The sequence below is a fragment of the Vigna radiata genome, chromosome 9, assembly GCF_000741045.1.
Source record: "Vigna radiata var. radiata cultivar VC1973A chromosome 9, Vradiata_ver6, whole genome shotgun sequence".
In the NCBI taxonomy this organism is placed as follows: domain Eukaryota; kingdom Viridiplantae; phylum Streptophyta; class Magnoliopsida; order Fabales; family Fabaceae; genus Vigna; species Vigna radiata.
Window position 1 is genome coordinate 7445594 of NC_028359.1, and position 24256 is coordinate 7469849.

The 24256-nt window shown below is 30.3% G+C and overlaps 3 protein-coding genes across 4 annotated transcripts; 1 reads left to right on the plus strand and 2 right to left on the minus strand.

Moving 5' to 3' along the window:
* Positions 1-282: 282 nt before the first annotated feature.
* Positions 283-4459, minus strand: LOC106772981 (putative zinc transporter At3g08650). 2 transcript variants are annotated; one of them, XM_014659639.2, is made up of 5 exons: positions 3687-4459; positions 3038-3322; positions 2467-2595; positions 1742-1839; positions 283-1385 (listed from the first exon to the last, which is right to left on the minus strand). In XM_014659639.2, the coding sequence occupies exons 1-5, from the start codon at positions 4128-4130 to the stop codon at positions 572-574; spliced, it is 1770 nt and encodes a 589-aa protein (XP_014515125.1). In that variant the 5' UTR covers positions 4131-4459; the 3' UTR covers positions 283-571. The 2 variants fall into 2 exon arrangements, with proteins under 2 accessions (XP_014515125.1, XP_014515124.1); XM_014659638.2 differs by having other exon boundaries at positions 1742-1923.
* Positions 4460-16675: 12216 nt separating this feature from the next.
* On the plus strand, positions 16676-17483 carry LOC111242567 (intracellular ribonuclease LX-like). The gene is made up of 2 exons (XM_022786435.1): positions 16676-16922; positions 17050-17483. The coding sequence occupies exons 1-2, from the start codon at positions 16686-16688 to the stop codon at positions 17467-17469; spliced, it is 657 nt and encodes a 218-aa protein (XP_022642156.1). The 5' UTR covers positions 16676-16685; the 3' UTR covers positions 17470-17483.
* A 2961-nt stretch (positions 17484-20444) lies between these two features.
* LOC106773229 (ribonuclease 1-like) lies at positions 20445-21188 on the minus strand. Its single transcript, XM_014659939.2, has 2 exons — positions 20952-21188; positions 20445-20875 (listed from the first exon to the last, which is right to left on the minus strand). The coding sequence occupies exons 1-2, from the start codon at positions 21177-21179 to the stop codon at positions 20459-20461; spliced, it is 645 nt and encodes a 214-aa protein (XP_014515425.1). The 5' UTR covers positions 21180-21188; the 3' UTR covers positions 20445-20458.
* Between the last annotated feature and the right edge of the window lie 3068 nt (positions 21189-24256).

Consider the following 24256-nt stretch of genomic DNA (forward strand, 5'->3'; position numbering starts at 1 on the left):
AAAAAAATTAAACTAATATAAAATGAAATGAGGTGCAAAGGTGTAGGGGGTGTAGAATTTTTTTACAAAGATGAAATGAGGTGCAAGGGTGTAGGAGTGTAAGAGTGAAGGGNCGTGAGGTGCAGCAGTAATACATCTTAGGTGATTGGAGGAAAATGGAGGTGGAGTTAATGCTGTGCACAGAATTCCTCAATAATAAAAAATTAAACTTCTAAATCATTTACTAATTAGGGACATTTTAGGAAATTGAAGGTGTAGGATGAAATCTTTGGAGGTGCAGGATGAAGCACTCAGAATCTGATTAGTTCTACATGACCATGCAATTTATACGGTGCATGATACGTTCTATATTACAGGTTTTGTATGAAAGTGTCACTGTATATCTGTCTCAGGTTCTCTTTTGGACACTTCTTCCTACACTCCAAAAAATATCTAGTCTCGCTTTATTTACAATTTCTCCGAACTCTTCAATATTATGCAACATTCGTTGGGAGAACAAACTACAGAAACATATGTACCACTGATGTAAGCATATAACAATTGAGGATGCATGAAATGCAGCACAATCTTCTTATCTGACAGCCTCTGGTGCAGAATTGCAGTAAGGTGTGTGCAAGCAAACTAATTTAGTGAACGTTAGGCATAAGGTAGCAAACCCAATTCCCATAACGAGGCCACATGTGCTTTTTTTCTTGTCCAAGCTAAGTGCTCTCTTAACTACATTTCCAAAACTTAGAATTATTCCACCACAAGCCAGGACCATTATGTGATCAAGGCCACTGTAGTCAATCCCAGCAAGAATTGATCCAATTGCTGATATTGGACCCATAAATCCAATTATGGCAGCTGTTGCAAGAGAACCATGCCAACTATCAGTAGCACCATAGATGCAGCTAGCAACAGCTGCACCTCGGGGGAGACCATGTAGAGAGACTGGAACGACCATGTGACGACCAAATCCATAAGCTTTTGGTGCAGCTACTCCAAGCGCAAGTCCTTCAGCCAAAGCATGTAGAGCAACTGCACCACACGATACAAATGATTGAAGGGTTTGAACACTCACAGGGAAGCCTGTTAATGAAGGCAAGTCATTGACTGAGGTTTTCTTGCGAGCTGCCACCTTCAATACACCAGAGCTGGAAAAATGAACTAAAGCAGCACCCGTTGCAAGGAGTAACACAACAGGAACAAATCCTAATTTTGAAGACAAAATTAGCTGCACTGGTCGCCAGGCACCAAGAACAAAGGCAATACCACATGCTATACCCATCAGGATAGTATGCCGAAGACGAAGAGCAAGAGCAAATACAACCAGAATAATCCCACCAAGTAATGGGCCAAGGCCAAAAAGTGATGAAACAAAGAAGCCAGAAGCATCCTCAGAGCTGTAACAAGAAAAATTAAGATAGAAAAAGTGAGTGGCATTGTAGGGTTGATGGGAATACTAAAAGTTTTCAAGCCAATACTCAAAAAGCTGAAGCAACATTTCTGATCTTCCAAATTGTGCAACAAAATCAACCAACTTTAGCAATGAGATTTAATATTATCATTCAAGTATAAAACCGAGTGAGTAATGCCTACACACTTGAAAAGACCGCCAAATGTTACAAAATTCAACTGGATTATAGGCTAGCTATTTCGATTAGATAATACTCATCAGAATTTTGGCCATCCAGCAAGCAGTTACTAGCATTTTCGTAACCGAATACTGCATAGCTGATTAAAAATAACATACACTCACTTGTTGTCACGGTTGAAATTCTGAAAAAGGGTGCTTAGAGCTTCCATAAATGCTACCGAAATTGTTGCAGCCGATGCAACTTGTGAAGCAGAGGCTTCCTGTATACCAAAGTAGTACGAGAACGATATTATATATCTGAATACAACATACTGCAAATAGGTGTTGCCGAAAGAGCTGAAGTCCTACAAATCCATGGAAGTAATCAGACGATAAAGAATGAAGACATTGTCATCCCTCTTCCAACATACTATATTGTTTCCAAATTCCAAGTCAAACTTACTGAATGGAAGAGAGCAAATCCTTTAGTACGGAAAAATACATTATAGCACCTTTGACTTGTAAAAAGCACACAAAGAAGAAGTTTTCATAAAGTATAAACAATGATTGTGCCTTATGATCACACAAATAGGCAAATCATTTCCAAATAGAGGCTTGGTATCGCAACCCAAGAGTACTGCTATATATTACTATTTTTAAATTTCAAGGTTCAAATTAAAGATGTTATTGAGTACTTTACCATTTGTAAAATGCAAAGAAAATTTTTTTTGAAGAAGTTATGGAAAATCAACTTGAATTCATTAAAGTATCATGCAAGGTGATAGTGATAGTAATAGAGGGTCCAATTTTGAGAAAAATTAATAGCATGTTTACTTTGAAAAAATGTTTTCTTCAACCAAATAGAAAACATTTTCTCAATCGAAAAAACCCTTAATAGACATACATACCTTGAATGCATCAGGAAGCACTTCTGCAACAACCATCCAGATCATGCATCCAGCAGCGAACCCAGTACAAAATGGCAGGAACTTACTAAATGCATCAGCACAAATAAATGAAGGAACGGCTACAATTGGCTGCATTAACACATGCATGAGATGGTATAAGGCAAAGACGAAAGACGTCAGATTCAAGTTTTCAAAATCCATAGCAGAATTGGAAAGAATTATTTCCAACAGAATAAAGTTTCTTCAGCTGAATTTAACTAATAAAACATACCGCCAAAGTTTTATACAGTATATTATTCTAGGCAAGTTTTAGCAGTATAATATCCACTCATGCTATGTTACCGACATGGAACTGTGGATAAACTTAACTAATCTGAGACTATCCTAATGATACTATTTTAGCTACAAAAGAAGTAAGCTGTACTAGGCAAACTGTTATTAAATGTTATCACAACACAGCCATTTTATACAATGTAATGGCTTAACTTTCAGATTAATATGTACCCATTTCAGCCATTTTATTTTCCCCTTCACAATGTAATAAAGACTTAACTTTCAAATTAATATGTACCTGAGGTAAAGATGTAATAACGCTCCACAACATAGCTTTCTGTGGAGAGACACCCCTTGATGCCAGCACCATGCTCACAGCCAATCCCTCTGGAATGTTATGCACAGCAATAGCCAAAGTTACCAATAAACCTTGAGAGAAACCCTTTGAGCCAGCAAAGGAGACCCCAACTCCAGATCCTTCCCCAAAAGAGTGGAGAGTCATTATTCCAATTACAAGAACAACTTTAGTTGCATCGGCACCCTTTATATCCAACATGCTTACTTCCCCATATAGCTCAAGAAACTGAAATACAATAGATTATGTGAGACACAAACGAGACCATGGAAACTATATAACAACAAAATATCCATCTTATGAAATCCTTTAAAGTGCAAGGATCACTTAAAATTGGATGCAAACCGTTTTTCAGAATAGAAATTCCAAGAAACAAGAAAATTTCACGTCTGGGTTATTCCTACCCCAAGAAAACAGGGCCACATTTACTACTAACACGTCATGCACCCTTAAGGAATTTCTTATCTATCAAGCATAAACATGTGAGTAAAATAGGTAATCAAAATGCTATACAAATTCATCATAACAAGGATTGAGAGAAATAAATGTTTATAGAAGCAGCAGTTAAGAAAGATAGTGGTGCGGTAACTACCTTCTTACACAACCAAATAAAGGTGCCACCAACTAGAATCCCAATAACAACCCAATTTCCAGTACCATAATATTGACCTTCCTGTATGAGATCAAAGCTTGCAGCCAACATAACACCAGCTGCCATTCCATTACACAACCCTGCCCATCGTGGATCAAGCTCCACAAAGAAGAAGGGCAGAGCCCCTAAACCAGTGGCAGCTGCCATTGCTAAGGTGAACAATGCAACCGTGGAAACGGAAACTCTACTACCGCCTCCACCTTTTCTGCCATTGATTTCCTCTAACTTGAGGGAATTCTCCCCAGCAGTGCCAACAATTACCTTCTTATGAGGAGCAGCTCCGAGCTCCTGTTCCAATTCAGCATTGGAACAACCAAAGGAAAGAAGCATTAACAGTAACATGAAGAATGGAACAACCAACTTGGGCCTCGGATTAGGAGCCATGTTGTGTTGGAAAATGCTTGCCAACTACCCAGAGGCCCCAAATCGAATTTTGCACAAATTACTTGTTCATACCAAATAATTGAGGTGAAATAAAAAACTGCAGAAAGAATGATGCAGATATTCACATTTATTGGATAAAAATTATAAACAATGGGAATGGGCAATTCGTTGACATGAACTTCCCCAAACTTGACATCCTATGATCATATCAAATAATCTTCAAAAACAAAAAAAGTGATATGCGAAATCAAAATTGAAATATATAAATAATTTGTAATTGGTTATTGCTGGGTGGAGAACGGAGAATGACAACAAAACCAAAAGAAAACGACAAGACTCAATTCAAAACCCTAGTGCCTACAAATATCTCTTTTCTCACTATACTAATAATAATAATAAATAATAATTATATATTACTATAATTATAAGAATATAGTTAACTACTTTTGATTACATATTCCGCGACACTTGTCTTGAGGAAAATTTTAAATATCTAAAAGTGAATATCTTTTTATTGAAATATATTTTCCTGCTATTTTTAATACAAATTATTAACTTTGTTTCTGATTATAAATATTTGTAACTTTTGGTAATGAATTTGGTAAGAATTGAACGGCGAGGAATGTTTTGTTTTCGATTTTCATTGACTTGCTACTCCCTTCACTTGGTCAACTTTATCTTCTTCCTCAGATATTACACAATTTCACTTCTATTTCTTCTATTTCTGAAACATGATAAAGAAACTTAAAATAAAATAAAAGTTCTAAAATCATTAACCAGATAATTACTTATGTGAGTAATACATTAAAATAAAAATTACTTACACTTCACAAAATTGAGTATATAGAAATTTTCTCAAATTTTTAATTCTTTTAAACATTACTAAAGATATATGTTAATATATATAAATCCTTTTATTTAAATTAGTAGAAGAGTTTGAATATTTTTTAATATGGCAGAAAGTATGAGTGATTATTGAGTAAGTAATTCTTAAGGAATACTAGTTGGATTTATTATGATTAACATGGAACATTAATTTATATTTATCCTAATAATACTTACAAGAGAATGATACCTCATCATAAATGTAATACCTCTTTTAAGATGTCACTTGTAATTTATAAAACATCCATTTCTTAAAGAAGATAATCCATTTCTTAAAGAAGACTATCTTTGATACCATCATTATAAAGTGATTTTTTTTAAAAAAAAAAAATTATTTACTCATCATAAGTTATGTTAAAACCATTCCGAAATAAAACTTTATTCCAATTCTAAAACTTAATGTGCCGTTTGAAAATTATTTAAAATAAATTATTGTTACAAATACATTTAGAAAACTCCTAAAAGATTTCTCAACTTGCCTCTTCACTCTAAGCATATCCAACATCATCTGTTCTCGTATAACAACATCTGCTTCCGTATAACAACATGAGTTATACGATTATTGCACAAACACAAACAAACAAGGGTGGACAAACAAAAGAAAACACAAAATGAATGTTCAACAACCATACTCACCCACATCGCTCAAAATCATCCATTCCAATCCATGAAGTCAAGACTACATTCATGAAACACAAAAACATATGACCACAAAGTAATATCGAATCAATAAGTCATTTTCCCATAACCTACTATCACTCCACCTGCTTAGCAAAGCAGTACGGTCCAAGTCATCCTGCTTGCTTACCAAAACATCATGGTCAAGATTCATTTCCCCTGCTTCCCAAAAGCTTTACGAGTAAAACCTCTGTGTTTTTACCAAAGATTCAAAGCCTTACGGGTGAAATCTCCATTTTTCCCGACTTACTAAAGCCTCTAGTGAAAAGGAACAAAGTTGGAACCTCCCCTTTCTTTGGCTTACAAAAGCCTCAAGCGAAAATGACCCTTTTTCCCTGTCTCACCAAAGTTTCAAGCAAAAAGGAATAAAACTTGGTTTTACGATTATAGGAAGAAGAGATAACAATCAAACTCGTCTCCCAATGACAACTAAACCGACGAGCCACATCACATCAAACAAATAAACCAACAACAAACAACCCAACCATGTTCAACCATAACTCAACAACCAACATACACAACTTGACAAGGAAACAAAACAACACGACCAATAAAACACACAACTTGACAACCATTACAAACAACTTGGCCAAGGTGAAAAACCTCATGGTCGACCTCCAAAACATACAGAACGAGTTCTAAAACCTTTAAACCGAGGTAAAAAAAAATTGGTCCAAACAACACACCTCGGTTATAAACAACCCAACTCAGTACAAAACACTAACACAACTTGGTCAAGACAACCTCAACCCAACACACAGCAACATAGCACGACAAGCTAACTTAACTCAGCCAAAGGACAACTCAACCTGGGACAAAAACAAACGCAACCCGATAAAACCAATATAACTCGGCACAAAGTAACCTATCTTGGCAAAACAAAACCTAGTTTGACCAAAAGTAACCTAGTCTAGCCAAAGTAACCCAGCCCGACCAAACTAACCTAGCATGACAACAAACCAAAAATAGCACGACAACATACAAAACACAACACAATAACTTACAAACACAACACGATAATAGACTAGAGCAACATGGATCAGACTTGAACAACATGTTCTCAGCTTAAAGTAGCACATCAATCATTTATCGCACAAAATCAAACTAAACAACAAAGATTAGAAGCTTAGAATGACATGAATCACAACCTAAACAACACAGTCTCAAAGCAATCAACACAAATTCAAAGCAAACAACACAATAAAAAATTAAACAATATTACATCCAAATTAAAACAGAGATCAATAGCTCGACTATAATCACAAGCAACCTAAATCAATGCCTACAACTTGGACCAACTAGAAACAACCCAAAATAAACTCAAACAACACGACAACCTTCTATTTTGGAATTAATCAACATTTATGCACAAATTTCTCATACAAAAAATTCATCATATATTAAACATTTGCAGACTATCAAACCACAAAGTTACTAACATCATTCTGCACAAAAAAACTACATGTATTTATGCTTACACAAAATGCAACAAAACATTATGGACCATAAACACCACAACGTTTGCCTATGGTCACTTGACAACACAAAAATTAGAAAAATTAATCAACGTGAAAACAAAATCATATACCTAAAAAATTGCTTCGTGTAATCATACTACAAACCATCAATATAGAGTTCCCCATCATCGAAAGAATGTATATGTACTTCCAAAAATTATCATCACCAACAAAAAGAACATACCAACATCATATAAAACACAAAGAAAGGACAAATCTCCTTAACTTGGTTTTTGTTACTTTCTTTCCTTGATCAGAAAACACCTTTCTATTGTACCTCAAATTCTCACAAACCTTCAACACAAATACTATTTTTCTTTCACAATACACTCACATTTCTACCTTTTCTTTTTCATATAACCTATTCACTAGTCGAGAATAAAATATTAAACTCATTAATGATATTGTCCTACGTTAGAATAATTAAATAAGATGCATTAATTATATTAAATAAGTACATTTTTACTACTATTATTTTGAATTTTTTTATATTTATTTTAGATTTGACATTAATGACATTGTATGACAAATTTATTACAAATTTAATATGGGTAAAAAAACTAAATTGAATTCTCTACTAAATATTAGTACGATGCTTACAAAATTTAGATAAACAATATTTTTTATGTTTTAAAAAATATTAATAAAATTTTAATATACTAATACAATGTAATTTTAATGTTTAACATACGATGACACTTTAAAAATTGGTTAAGAATTTGAATTAGAATTAGAATGAAATTTATAAATTTTTACGTTTTCGTTTATTATATAATCCTTATTAATAAAAATAAGAGCTTTTAACGCGTCTATTATATTTTGGTTTTGACGAAACCAAAACTTAAGTCGGTATTATGACATTTTTGTAATATTTGCAAACATATAAAATTTGATTAAAAAGAACCGAACTATATGTAGTTTTTGTCCTTGGTTAAAACACAATCAAATAGAATTTTGAATTGTAGACTGAAACTCATATTTTAAATTAATAGCATTCTGAATAGGACCTATGGTTTCGGTTCTTTATAGAACCACTGCCTTAGGATCCTAACATTCTCCCTTGAAGATTGATATCTCATATTGAAACCTTTATAAATTGGTCTTTGACTTTGGTTTTTTTCAGAACCATTGTCATAATATGTCTTTCAAAAAGCGATTGTTTTATTTTATTTATTGTTTGAAAGGAACATACGACTTTAGGTGTTATGAGAATCAGTGCCATAGAGACTTTATGGTTCAAGTTCATGAAGAACTGATGTCAAAAGGAAGAACCAAATATCAAAATTATCACTAGAAATTTTATTTTTTAATTTTTTCGATAGGCTTTAGGCATCGATTTTTAGAAAAACCGATGTTATAGACATGTTATTGCTTCATCTATTAAAATAACTGAGGCAATACCTCTTCCTGAGATTAAAAGTTCGTGAAAAGTCACAAACCCATTTACAATTTTCTTCTTCGTTGCTTCTGTGCGAACCAGCGTTGCTATGCCTATGCTTTGTCACTGTTTTAAATGTTGTGGTCATTGCCTCGAACATCGTCGTCACTAGTATGAACGTTATCATCACTGATTCATGGTAAGCTTTGGTTTCTTCGTCCGTGAGTGCGATTGTCCGCAGTATGTATAGTGAGCTTTGGTTCCTTGTTTGTGACCTTTTTTTTTTTTTTGCGTTTTTGAGTTTGCTTTGGTTTTTAAGACTACTAAGTTGTTTGTATTTGTGTCAAGTATTTTTTTTGTGGTGGGATTTTGTACCATTGCAAAACACAAGTTGTTGTACTGTTCTTCATTGTTGTCCGCCTTTCATGCTCCCAAGTTCCTACTATTATGTTTAAAGTTTAATTTTTAATATGAACATATAATTTTATATAATTTTGTAGTAGGTTGTTCATTTTTTGTATGTTGGATATGTCATTAATTGTATGCTTAAATATATTATTGTATTGAATTAGCCTTAGTTTTCCATTTGAGATTCAATACAAAAATTGTTTATTGTCTCCAAGTTTTTTGAAGAAATGTATGTTTTTAAAAAATGAATATAAGAGGAGACGATACTAATAGTTTATAAGTATTGAATCTTGAATTGTCCAGTTAGACTTATGACAACGGTTTTAAAAATAACTGAAACATAAATGTTTTTAGCAATTGTTTAAAAAATAACCGAGACCATAGACCATATCATATTTTAAATAATTATTTAATTTTAAAGATTTATGACAATAGTTCCTCCCAAAACAACGACAGTCTGTAGAACCGTTACCAAAAACCCATTCTTTTAGTTTAGTGCTTCAATTTTCTTTAACTGAGGCAAAATATATATATATTTTTTTGTTTCATCTTGTAACCGAGGTCAAACTCCCTTTCTGTTTTTAACCTGGTCTTAATATGTCTTAATTCTCAAACCGTTGTCATAACTTGAAAATAGTTGTTGTTGTATTCCTTCACTAAACTAATGAGTTTAACTTATTATTTTACCAAAATAAATAAAATTATTTTACATTTCTATCTTAAAATAATTTTAAGTGAGTTATACAATATATATCTCTTATGGTGTGTTCACTTGAGTGAAAAATATTGTAGAAGAGAGATTGCGAGTGACAATTTGCGAAATTGTTTTTGTTCGTTTGTGTGGATTTGCGAAGATGGAAATAAGAGGATTTGCGAGATAAACTCAATTTAAGTATCTCACTGTGTTGAGAAGATTTGCAGGAATTTATATGCAAAAGTCACGTTTGTCCTCGTTTATTTGTAAATTACCACGAGAATATTAACCCTTTTTATTTCATCCCAAAGTTTTGTAATTGAATCGAAAAAGAATGCATAACTACACTGTCCTGAAGATCCATATTCGGGTACAGGGGTGAGAAGAATTTACATGTAACCTGTATTCTGTTCCAACCTGATAATATGTGATTCCCTTAGAGTATTTTGTTCCTAGCTTCATGGTGGAGGTGTAGGCATCATGTTCGACCAAGCTGGAGGTTGCTTTGGTGGTGGACGTTGCGACGAAGGCTGAGGATGCCGCCGGAGTGCTCCAGGTACTGCATGCAAAACGTGCAGCAACAACTAAGTCATCGGGTCACTGAAGAAGCCTGGGATTCGAAGAACATTTCTGCATGTTCAAGCAATTCCAAGAGCCAACACAGAATAAAGAGAAATTTGACTGTAAATAAGAGAGGATTTATTAAAATGAGAAATTAAAAGCAAAAGAAAATCAGACACTTCATAAAAAGAATACTCTCTCAAGATAAAAAAAAAAAAGGAAAAGGAAAAGCAATCAAAGCACAACAACTAAAAAACTTTCTCTAAGTAAGTGCATAGAAGGAACTGAATGATAAAGAAATTAATTAAATCAAACTATTCAGACAATTGAATTTCAAAAACGCAAAAATAGAGAGAAAAGCACTTGGAGGGTGGCGCAACCGAAAAGGGAGCGGGAAGAACACGCAAGGGTGGTTAGAGGAAGAGATTGATGTTTGTTGTGAGAGAGATGGAGAGGAAGAGAAAGATGTAGGTGGTTGAAAATTCGAGACTGAGAAGGAATGAATGCAAGAGAGAGCACGTTGAAGAAGAAGCAGATATCAAGGAAATGTTCACACACCCTTTTCTTTTCTGAGTTAAAAAAAACTCAACAACCTTATGCTTTAACATCATTAAATAACATCTTATGTGTCTGTTTCTCCAAAGGACTTCTGGAAAAAAGAAGAAGCTTTTTTTGTTTTTTTTTAATCTTTCTTTTATTTTTCAATATTAATGCATATTATTATTCTTCTAATGTAATTGATTATTATAACTTATGCTTTAACATCATTAAATAGCATTTGATGTGTCTGTTCCTGCAAAGGACCTATGGAAAAAAAGAAGAAGCTTTTTTTGTTTTCTTTTTAATCTTTCTTTTATTCTTCAATACTAATGCATATTATTATTCTTCTAATGTAATTGATTATTATAACTTATAAAATGTATTTTATGTATTAAATTGCTTTTAAAATTTAAATTCTAATATATAAATATTTAACAGCATTTAATATTACTTTAAAAACTAATTAAGATAATTTGATAATATTGAATGGATTCTTAAATTTAAATTTTAATAATTAAATAGTTGATGTTAATTTCTTACTCTTTATAAACATTTTTACAATTAAATATAACATTAACATTTTATATTACTTTAATAGTTAAGGACATTTTGCTAATATTTCATTTTTACCAAGCAAACAATTTTTTTTAATCTACCGCATCAATCAAATCTTACACTAATTCTCACAAACTTTATTTCTAAATTCACTCTCAATTACTTCTAAATTCACTCAAATAAACAACAAAAATTTCACCCTCAAATACTCTCAAATTCATCCACTCACTCTTCCCAAAATACTTTTCTCTAAGTGAACACACCCTTAGTTGTTTCAACATGTCATCTACCTACCATTATATATTTGTTTTTCTCTCTGTACAGATTAAATAAAAAATATAATTAAAAGAAGTATGAAATTAAGAAAATAAGAAATATTTTAAGAGAAAATGGAGAATTAATTGGTAGATAAAGTATATAGAAAAAACTCTTATAATTACTATTTTGATTACTTTTAGCATTTTTAAAAGTAGAACTGACTAGGTTGGATGAAAAGAGTATTAAAATTATAGTAATTAATTAACTTAAACATTGAAATTAACTCTTTTTGTCTTGTTATATGTGAGTTCCTATAAATATCCTTTAACTTCTGGACTTGTAAATCAAAGTAGTATACGAGATTTGGTAATATCATGTCTTTGGTTTATGTTCTCTCTCTCTTTCTTCTCATCGAAGTACCCAAATCATGTATTGCTAATTACGACTCTTTTATGTTTGCTCAAACATGGCCAAAAGGCTACTGTTATAAGCAAATAGAAGAACATAGCACCAAACACTGTCACCGCAAAATACCAAAGAAATTCGTTATTCATGGACTATGGCCAGAACCAAGTCAGCAAGCACCAAATGGCAGTAAACTTGCCGAGGAAGTGAGTATATCTCATTTTCATGTCGTTATATTTGGATTCTTTACTAAACATTTTTTTATGTTTTTGGTTTAAACCTCTTTTTGGTCCCTATGTTATAAGTGGATGTTTAGTTTAATATCCGTTTTTAAAAATGTAAATTTTTGGTCCCTAAGTTATAAAAAATGTATCAAATGAGTCCTTTTTTAAGTTGAAATACTATTTTTGATTGTTTCTTAACAACTGTTACATCTTTATATTGCTCTGATTTATTTCTTAATAATAAGATCACTTTAGATTGCTCTTTGTACTTTGACCATGAACATCAAAAATTGACTCATTTAATACATTTTTTATAACTTAGGAATCAAAGGTTTACATTTTTAAAAACAAAGACTAAACTGAACATCCGCTCATAACTTAGGATCCAAAAAGAGGTTTAAACCTATGTTTTTCAATTGAATTTTTACTATCTTTTTTTATTAATTGATGATAAGAAAGAAAAAAAAATTATTGATAAGATAAGAGATTATATACTAATGTATGCTCTGTTTTTGATAAAAAAAAATGTATTTCTTTAGGATATAAAACCCGTGGAACACGAACTTGACTTGGATTGGCCAAATTTAGTTGGGAGAAATTTAAACTTTTGGCAACACGAGTGGCTGACGCATGGTCTAATTTCAGAGGCGAAGTTCCCAAAACTAGAATACTTCAAAACGGCGTTGCATATTTATAAGGAAAACGACCTATTGAATATCCTTCACAAGGAAAAAATTGTCCCAAAAACGAAAGAGGTTTATAATGTAAGTTCCGTTGTTGCTGCATTACACAAACACACTCAACATTATCCTCAGCTTGCATGTTATAGGGATTCCAAAAAAAATGTTAGAGCTCTTTATGAAATAAGGATTTGTTTAACGTCCGATGCAACCTCGTACACAGATTGTCTAAGTCCTCATGGTACTTGTGGTAATGGCGATTTATTGTTCCCAAAATGATGTATCAATTTATGCTCCCATAATATTCAATAAATGCAATCATTTTTATTTCAGTTTTTCTTTCAAATCAATTTTTAATACATATATACAAATAAAAGCACATCATGCATTGATGATAATAGTACTTTTTAGTCATAATAAAACTATAAAATTAACTAGAGTTCATTATATAGCAAATTCAGACAACAAATAAAACAAGTCATGAATTTAAAAATACAAAGATGAAATTATTGAGAAATATAATGTAGGTTGGTGAAAAAGACTAATTCAATATAATCACACGAAACTATCTCACAATGTATGTAACAAGTTATCTCAATTATACAATTATGAGATAATTAATAAAATCATTGCTTAACACAACTGACCTTTTACATATTCAATTCACATAGTTTAATTTAAATACATGATTAGAACAAGATTAAAAAAGATAAAAGATATGGAGAAGTTAATTTAATTCACTAAACTTAACACCAATAAAAGGTAGAAAATAAGGTTATCAACTAATGCTAATTATCAAAATATCCAAAACTTAAACTTTTTCAAGTCCTCATAGATAAAACTACTAACTAAGTAAAACTCAGGTCAAACCATCAAAATAACACAAGTGAAAATGACTTTCCAATCCTAATTATATAATAGAAGAGCATTTCACTTGTAGCTCCAAACTCAAGATAGAACGACATGATTCTTTATATCACTTCAATCCTTAAAACCGTATAAGAGATAATAACTAGACTATTGAATTAAAATAACTTACAAGAATTAGTATTTAACACTCTACACAAGTGTTTATCAAATATGACTCATAATTAGCATGTTATAAAACTACTTCATCAACTTTTTCCCATTATCTAATTTACACAATTTTCACATTTAGTTAGATCAAACGACCTTTCATATGTTATAATGAGGCTTGACCAGAAGAAATATGATTTTTCAGGAAATAAAAAACACCACTGAGTCGAAGAGAACAACTAAATGTAAATAATTACAGGTATTCTAGTATTGTTTATCCTTATGTCATAATAATTCTTCCAAAAAAATTTATATCCTTCTCATAAATAACCCTTTTCATCACATGAAATTTGTTGTCTTTATTTCTTCTCATTTTTTTTTTCTTTGGGTAGGGTGTTGATACCTTATCCTTGTTCAATCTTATACTCTGCTACGGTGTTTATACCCTACCCCAAACTTATATGATCCTTACCTTTATTTGACTGAATTTCATGGCAATAAATGCTTCCCTCAAAGCTCTATATACTCTAGCTCACAACACTTAAATATTCAAAAATCTAGTCATACTCTCACATTGAACAAAGACTGAATCAAGGCAACCACCCAAACTATCTCACGTTCAATATATGCCACAAGTTATCCCAACTATATGCACAATTATTAGACTCGAAAGTCATTGCTCAAGAGTATTTTAACACAATTGATCCTTCACATATCCAATTCATAGAGTTTAATTTAAAGACACGATTAGAACAAGTTCAAGATTAAAAAAAAGCTATATAGGAGTTGATTTTATTCAAGATTAAACTTAACACCAATAAATGGTAGAAAAATAATGCTATCAACTACTCCAAACTTAAAACCTCGTTTGTCATAAAAAAAGAGGTAACTTGATTTATCATCAAGAAACAATTGGTTAAAAACTTAAAAAAGAAAGAAAACAAACTCCTTTTTGGAGGTCATTGAACCAATACTCTCTGCCTCCATGTGCCTTCTCTTCATTTTCATCAATACCTTGCATTCACAATAACACAAAAGATACTTGAACAAATAGGTTAGCTTAATGGATTTTATATAGGAAAAACATTTGAGAATTGAAAATGAAAAAATAAAATAAACATATAACAAAGAAGAAATTAAAAAGAAAATATAAAATTGAAAAAAAGAAACAAAGAAATAAAGACAACCTTCTATTTTGGAATTAATAAACACTTATATACAAATTTCATATAAAAATTCATCATATATTAAACAATTACAAACTATCAAACCACAAAGTTGCTAACATTGTTCTGCACAAAAAACTTTGCATGTATTTATGCTTACACAAAATGCAACAAAACATTATGGACCATAAACACCACAACGTTTGCCTATGGCCACTTGACAACACAAAAAATTAGAAAAATTGATCAACGTGAAAACAAAATCATATACCTCAAAAATTACTTCGTGTAATCATATCACAAACCATCGATATAGAATTCTCAACCATTGAAAATCCGTATTTGTACTTCCAAAAATTATCATCATCAACAAAGAACATACCAACATCATATAAAAAAAACAACTCCCTTTACCTTAGTTTTCACTACTTCCTTTCCTTGATAAGAAAACACACTTCTAATGTATCCCAAACTCACAAACCTTCAACACAATACTATTTTTCTCTCACAACACACTCACATTTCTATCTTTCCTCTTTCCTGTATATAACCTATTAACTAGTCAATAAAATATTTAACTCATGACATTGTCCTAGAATAATTAAATAAGGTGCATTAATTATATTACGTAGGTACATTTTCACTACCATTATTACATAAAACAACTACTATTTATGACAAATTTAATATGTGCTCTGAAGAATGATGTAAATCATAAATCTTTACATTCTTTTCCACAAACAAAGCTGATGTTCTTTTACTTATGTTATTTTGAATTTTTTATAATTATTTTAGGATAATGATATTTAGACAACATTTTTTTGACAACATTTGAACATTGATTATGTGTCAATATATGATTGATAAAAAATTACTCCACAATAATGTTTATAATTATTATTATTGATTGTGGAATAATTTTTTATCAATCATATATTGACACATAATCAATATTCAAATGTTGTCAAAAAAATATTGTCTAAATATCATTATCCATTATTTTAGATTTGACACGTCATTGTCGTATACTAGAATAGTTGGATGCGTTAATATTATATTAAATTGTATGACAAATTTATTACAAATTTAATATGGTAGGAAAAGTAAATTGGATTCTCTACTAAGTATTGCTATTGTACCTATATGTGCTTACAAAATTCAGATAAACACTAATTTTTATGTTTTAAAATATATTAATAAAATTTTAATATATTAATACAATGTAATTTTAATGTTTAACATGCATGACACTTTAAAAATCAGTAAAGAATTTGACTTAGAATGAAATTTATAAATTTTTACATTCTCGTTCCTTTTTTAAATTAATAGAACTCTGAATAAACGTTGAGATTAACTCTTTTGTCTTGTTATAATGCGAGTTCCTATACTATAATTATTATTTTGATTACTTTTAGCATTTTTAAAAGTAGAACTGACTAGGTTGGATGAAAAGAGTATTAAAATTAAAGTAATTAATTAACTTAAACATTGAAATTAACTCTTTTGTCTTGTTATAATGTGAGTTCCTATAAATATCCTTTAACTTCTGGACTTGTAAATCAAAGTAGTATATGAGATTTGGTAATATCATGTCTTTGGTTTATGTTCTCTCTCTCTTTCTTCTCTTAGAAGTACCCAAATCATGTATTGCTAATTACGACTATTTTAGCTTTCCTCAAACATGGCCAAAAGGCTATTGTGATAAGCAAATAGCGGAAAATAAATCCATACACTGTCTCGGCAAAATACCAAAGAAATTCATTATTCATGGACTATGGCCACAACCAAGTCAACAAGCACCAAATGGCAGTCAACTTGCCGAGGAAGTGAGTATATATATTCTTTTGATACCTCATACTAAACATTTTTTATGTTTTTTTAATTGAATTTTACTATTTTTTTTATATACTAATGTATGCCCTGTTTTTGATAAAAAAAATTGTACTTATTTAGGATATAAAAGCCGTAGAAAAAGAACTTAAGTTGGATTGGCCAAATTTAATTGGGAGAAATTTTATGTTTTGGAAATCCGAGTGGAAGGCGCATGGAGTAATTTCTGAGGCGCAGTTTCCAAAACTAGAATACTTCAAAACGGCGTTGCGTATTTATAAGGAAAACAACCTATTGGATATCCTTAACAAGGAAAAAATTGTCCCAAAAGCGAAAGAAGTTTATAGTGTGAGTTCCGTTGTTGCTGCAGTACAGAAACACACTGACCATTATCCTCAGCTTGCATGTTATAAGGATTCCAAAAAAAATGTTAGTGTTCTTTATGAAATAAGGATTTGTTTAACGTCTAATGCAAACTCGTACAGAAATTGTCCGAATCCTCATGGTGCTTGTGGTGATGGCGATTTATTGTTCCCAAAATGATGTATCAATTTATGCTCCCATAATATTTAATAAATGAAACTCATTTTCATCTCAATTTTTCTTCGTGTAATGTTGTTGCATCAACTTTTAATATGTATGCTAGTGCAAAAACAACATATAAGGTTATGTGCTCAACATTTAACCACTCAATAGTCAATGTTAAAAACTATCAGTGGTAACATTTTTGTAAATAAATATAATTATTAGACGTTGTTTATATCTGCAATTCGAGATAAACTGATATAAAACGTCGAATGTTCCAACATTAGACGTCAAAAGGTTAGTGAATTTAATAAAAATTTAAGCGGAGAAGATTGAAAATTCATTCACTTTATCTTAGCGCGTGAGACCCTCTTCTCTGCTAAAACTTTTCTCAAACGAAATTTGATGACCATCACATGTAATCTTTTTTTTTTATTTGATACAAATGCATGTTAATTAACTACTTTAGCTATGATTTTTGTTTGTTTTGACCGATTATTTTCATCTTCTTATCCTTCATAGGCGCGTTCTACTCTCTCTTTCCCTGTTGACAACACTTTATTTTGGCGAACCCAACTTTTGAATGTTTTTTCGTTTTAGTTTTGAAGAACTTATTTGGTTTTTTAAACTTGTTTTTTTGTTGTTGTTTGATTGAATTTGTTTGTTCTTGTTGTTTGTTGTTGTTTGTTGTTTGTTGTTTGTTGTTGATACTATATTACACATTCATAGTTCATGCTTTATAAAATACCATAAACTGAAATTTGTTATTTTTTTGTTTTTCTAGGTCTCGTAGAGTTATAAAAAAGACTCTCAATTAATTAAAAAAAATAAAAAAATTGAATAACGTGACAAAATTTGACGTTAATTTAATGTATCTCGATATGACGTTGTTTTCGAATTCAACATGAAAGACAAAAGTCTAAAATATTCGATGTTGTAAGCTCTTTTTGTACTATAGTTGTATATACAAATAAAAATACATCATGCATTGATGATAATAGTACTTTTTAATCATAATAAAATTAACTAGAGTTCATTATATAAATTTAGATATTTCTAATAGAAAATGAACTAGAATCGTGATTAAACCTTTTAGAAAAATTCTTTTCGTCGCATAAAACTTTTTCACAATTCTAAACATTTATATATATATATATATATATATATATATATATATATATATATATATAAATATATAAATAATCGGTATAAACATACCTTTTTGACATAGTAAATTGTTCGGTTAACATTTTTAGAGAATAACAAAAATATTTAAAGTACTCAATAATACTGTAATTTAATACATTGTATTTGAAAAATATTACATTGGTTAAATATAGTTCGTGAACACATTATTCAAACCAAGTGTGATAAGTGCATTTTTCTGCCCTTATTTGTTTTTAATCTTGTATTCTTAATTTGATTTTTGTGTTTTTAAAAGATTGTTATAATTAGGTTTATTGAGTGCGAGATATAAAAATATGTTAAAAATAACATTTTAGTTGTATAAATGACCTTTGGATATTTTGAAGTGTTTTAGTGCAACCACAACTAAATTAATTTTATGGAGATGTAAAAATAAATTGATTAAAGTCTTAAGACACCTTAAAGATAAAACCAAAAATAGAAAATTATCAAAATCACAAAAAGTCAAACAAAGAATTGCATGAGAAGGCAAGAAGAACATGAAAAAGATTAGTTTAGTCGAGCCAAATTGATTTTGGCTAAGTTGGGAAGAAGAAACATGCCACAAAAATTGGACCCTGTGATTTTCTCTATATTTTTCTAGAAAAGGATTTTGATAATTGAAAAATGTTTATCATGAAAGATATTTTTAAATAATTATCTTATTTAACTATATTAGTAATTATAAGTATCAAATGTTTTGAAATATATCAAGATCATGTTAAATATTTTTTATCTCAAGGAGAATCAAATATATCTCGAAGATATTTAATTAATTTAGAAGGTAATATAAAGATATTACATCATTAGAAAGAAGATTACAACAACATAAAAAGTTTAACCAATTTTTATATAAAGAGATTTAGAGAAACACTTCAAAAGAGCTTAAGAATCCTTTGGAATTTCATCCTTTTCACCATCTTTCATGTTGTTAATTTGATCTACAAGTCACTAATCTTTTTGTCTTCTCCTCAAAATAAGTTCATTGAGAACAATTATTAAAATAAGTGTGATGGGTCAAATCATACTTAGGATTTTTATTTTTTGCATTTTTTTAATTTTTATTTTATTTAAAGAATATGATTTCTTTTGAGAAAATTGTGAAAGTATTAACCGAAAAAAAGTTATGGTTAGGAAAGACAATGTTATCATGGATTAAGAGATTAGATTAAAATAATATCTCTTTTTTTTTTTATTATTGTTTTGGGTTTCATTTATTTATTCTTTTTTATCTCTGAATCACATAAAATATAATGACTTTTATATCGTAGCTATTGAGCGAGATATGTTTAAATCTATATGGATAGTTTAAAGGTTTTTAATTTTAATTAAAAATATATTTTGATTAAAATTAGAAAATAATTGAACAAATATTTGCAACCAATTGAAAATACACTTTGATTAGTAGTAAAAAATTAAATAAGAATTTATTTTAATTAATTTAAAACCTAAAAATAACGATTAATTTGTAGTTAATTTGTAGATGATATATAATAATGAATCTATTTTGAAAAAATAATATGTTTTACTAAAATTGTTTTAAAAATGATTTTAATTTGTTCTCATTTAGAATTGTTTTTCAATTTTTAAAACATATAATTCCTCAAATATTTATGCTTCAATTCATGGTTTCAATGTCTCTACAAATAATGAAAATGAATGGAGAAAATTTGTTTAATTTTATTATCATTAATAATGATTATTATTATATCATAAATGCACTTTATTTGTATATATGTATTTAAAATTGATGAAGAAAAATTGAAACGAACATTTATAAATATATTATTTATTGAATATGATGGGTGCAAAAATTGACACATCATTTTGGGTACAATAATTCATCACCACAATTACCATGAGGATTGGGACAATCTCTGTATGAGCTTCCATCGGCGGTTAAACAAATCCTTATTTCATAAAGAGAACTGACATTCTTTTTTGAATCCGTAAAACATTCAACCTGAGCATCATGCTCAGTGTGTTTCTTTACTGCTTCAAGAATGGAAGTTCTAGCATAAAGCTCTTTCGGTTTTGGGACAACCTTTTCCTTTTTAAGGATATCGAACATGTCGTTTTTCTTATAAATTTCCAACGCCAGTTTGAAGTATTCCAGTTTTGGGAAATGGTGCTCTGAGATTACTCCATGCTCGCTCCACTCGCCTTTCCAAAGGTAAAGATTGTGGCCATTTAAACTTGGCCAATCCAACTTCAGTTCTTTTTCCACGGGTTTTATATCCTAAATAAATACATAAAAGGAAATAATCCAAATTCATGTATAATCATAACACAGGGAGATAGATAGATATACTTACATGCTCGCTAAGTACACTGCCATTTTCTGCATTTGCATGAGGTTCTGGCCATAGTCCATGAATAATGAATTTCTTTGGTATTATTTTGCATGTTCGCTGTCCTTCTTGTAGTTGCTTATCACAATAGCCTTTTGGCCATGTTTGAGTAAGCTTAAAATATTCGTAAGCACTACATGATTTCGGTACTTCTAAGAGAAGAAAGAGAGAGAGAACAAAAACCAAAGACATGATATTACCAAATCTCATATACTAGTTTCATTTGCAAGTCGAAAAGTTAAACGATATTTATAGGAACTCAGAATATAATAAGACAATCTTCAACGTTTAAGTTAATTAATCACATTCATTTTTTGAAACTCTATTCATCCAACTCTAATTAAATCTACATTTAAAAGTGCTAAATACAGTTAATACATTAATGAGTGGTTCGGTAATGAGTGAAACAATTAATATGTCCAACAAACAACAAATATTAGTAGAATAGACTTTAACCTAACTATGATACCATGTTAAGAAATGAACTTTAAGTCTTAATCAATTCTACAAAAACAGCTTGTAAGGTAAAGGTTTACACGCATTTATATACCCTAAATTGACCTTAATTACCTCTAGTCGATGTGAGACTTCCAACAAAGATCAAGTAAATACACTGTGATGAAAATAGAGACTATAAGAACATTTAAGCCTAATAATATAGTAGTTTTTTCAATATACTTTATCTACCTATTAATTCTCCATTTTCTCTTAAAAATATTTGTTATTTTTTAAATTTTTAGGAAAACATACTTCTTTTAATTATATTTTTAATTTAATCGTAGAGAATCCAATTAGTTTTTCTACACATGTTAAATTTGTAATAATAAATAGTGTTTGTCATATAACTAATGCATCTTAATGACCTACTCTAGCGTACGACCATGTCATTAATGACAATTAAATACTATATGTTCACCCTGGAAATAAGGTATCATTAATAAGATTTATAGCATACTTAAATTTATAATTTCCCAATATATCATACCGTAGTTTACATTTACTTGGGTTGGAATTCGTTTATTGGACAGTCGAGTTTAGACCATTATTTTCGTGGTTTTGGCCGAGTTATAATTTGGAATTCAGTTTTTTGAAAGTCGAGTTTGGAGGCTGAATAGACCGAATTCTAACATTCAATTTGATGTACGTGAGCTGAGCTATAGGTTAGAAGTCAGTTCCTAGAAATCAACTTGCATTCAATGAATTTGGTGAACATTGATCGTACTGATAGGAACTTTAGACAGTCGAAATCTAAAATTAAACAAATATTCAACATTATTTGGATGGAAGAACACAAAGCATAAAATCACACAAATAGACCTAAAAAATTGAATACACATGAGTTTAATTCCATTCATTTTGTTATAAGCAAACCCCTGACTAAATGTAACATATATGTTTAAATCACCAACTAAATATTATTAATGTACGGTATGATATCTGTAACGGATGATTATACCGACCGGATACAACTAACAGACGATCGGTTAAACATAAGAAGTGAATCAGTCATCATGTTAGACTGTAATTCGGCCAATTTTTATTATTGGACTCATAGTCCACCAATTTAAAGGGCATCTTAAATTTATCATGGGTAATTTATTGAGAATCAAATAATATCTGATTAAAGATATAGATAAAGTTGTTTATGAATAACCAAGTAAGTTTGTTTATATTTTATTCTGTTTATATTCTATTGATCTTATATTAGTTTAAGGTCTATAAATAGAGAGTCAGGAACACAAGTCATGTACGCTTTTCATACACTCTACTCACACTATAATCACTGAGAAATCCCATTGTCAATTCTCTCTTACTGAGAATCATCCTATTAAAGAACTAAGGTTCTTCCCCTACACGCCTAACTTGAGCTCAGAGTGCCTTTGCAGGTACCCCCCTCGACCAGAGCTTGAAGAACGCCGAACGGTCCGAACTAAAGGAGAGCGAACGGTTGAAGTACAGAAGAAGTGAGCAATCCAGTCCATCCAAGTACCAGAAAGCAGCAAGGCCACATTATCCAGGTCAGTGTCTCGGTCCCACAAAATATTCACTGAAAAAAGTGACTGAATTTACTAGCTGAATTCTTGTCATCATGTTAAGCAACTTCCTCTTCCAAGAAGCAAGCTTATTATGACTCTTATCAACCAAAAGTTGAAAATATAGTGCTAACCCTCACAAAAATTGGCACACCTAAATACATAAAAAAAGATATCCTTTACTACAAGAAATAAACATCTTGTGATGTCTAACAAAAGAAGCAGAAGCATTTATAATATAAAAGTTACTTTTAGAGGAACTCACCCATTGACCAAAGAAAGTATCATACTCATGTAAAAAACATTTCAAATGTTGTAGGATTTTAGTATCTCCTTTAAAGAAAACAAATATATCATCAACATAGATATTATGAGAAGGAAGTTGTATCTCCCAAGGACTAATCATGGAAAGCATAAGCTTCTTAAAAATAAGCTCTAAAATACCCCTACTCAAAATCTCCTCATCAAAATACAAAAAGCAAAGGAGAGATTGGATCCCCTTACCTAACCCCTCTATCATAAAAGAAGTAACCAAACAAACCACTATTAACACAAATAGAAAGATGAACAAATTGCAAGATATGTAGAATCTACGTAAAAAAATCCATCATAAAAACCAAAATAATGCAACACTTGAATTAAGAAATGCCAATTGATGGTATCAAAAACCTTGGTTATATCAATTTTGACGACTACATTACCACCCTGATCTTCTTAGGAACAAGATTAATAACTTCAGAAATAATCAAATACAATATTTAGCACACCTCCTTTTAACGAAACCATTTTGATAAGAAGAAATAATCCCACTAAAAATCACTACAAGCCTATCAACTAAAATTTTGTAATGATTTTGAAATGAAAATTATCCACATCTATAGGATGAAAATTAATTATATGTTATGCCTCGTCAACTTTAGACATAAGAGAAACAACATTTGAAATCATACTAAGGAGAATCCAACCATACTGAAAGAATTGTTAGACAACTTTACAAACATCAACACCAACATTATCCAAAAAAAATGATAAAAATATCCACCAAAATCATATGGACCAAGAGCACTATCATTATTAAGAGAAAAAAACTATTTGATATTTTATAGTGAATAAATAATTTTATTTCTTATATTTATTACCCAAAGATGGGTTAATGTTTCAATTTCACGATTTTATTTTTAAAAGACATTTTGGAGAGGGAAAGGTGAATGAAGACATATTCAAATTATCATTGGT

Excerpts from the sequence above, each read along its gene's own strand:
- LOC106772981 (XM_014659638.2), bottom strand. The coding sequence starts at position 4,130 with ATGGCTCCTAATCCGAGGCCCAAGTTGGTTGTTCCATTCTTCATGTTA. Across the intron at positions 2,596-3,037 it reads TTATTACATCTTTACCTCAG|CCAATTGTAGCCGTTCCTTC; the intron begins GTACATATTAAT and ends GTGTTAATGCAG. Across the intron at positions 1,386-1,741 it reads AATTTCAACCGTGACAACAA|CTCTGAGGATGCTTCTGGCT; the intron begins GTGAGTGTATGT and ends TTCTTGTTACAG.
- LOC111242567 (XM_022786435.1), top strand. The coding sequence starts at position 16,686 with ATGTCTTTGGTTTATGTTCTCTCTCTCTTTCTTCTCTTAGAAGTACCC. Across the intron at positions 16,923-17,049 it reads GCAGTCAACTTGCCGAGGAA|GATATAAAAGCCGTAGAAAA; the intron begins GTGAGTATATAT and ends GTACTTATTTAG.
- LOC106773229 (XM_014659939.2), bottom strand. The coding sequence starts at position 21,179 with ATGTCTTTGGTTTTTGTTCTCTCTCTCTTTCTTCTCTTAGAAGTACCG. Across the intron at positions 20,876-20,951 it reads GCAGTGTACTTAGCGAGCAT|GATATAAAACCCGTGGAAAA; the intron begins GTAAGTATATCT and ends GTATTTATTTAG.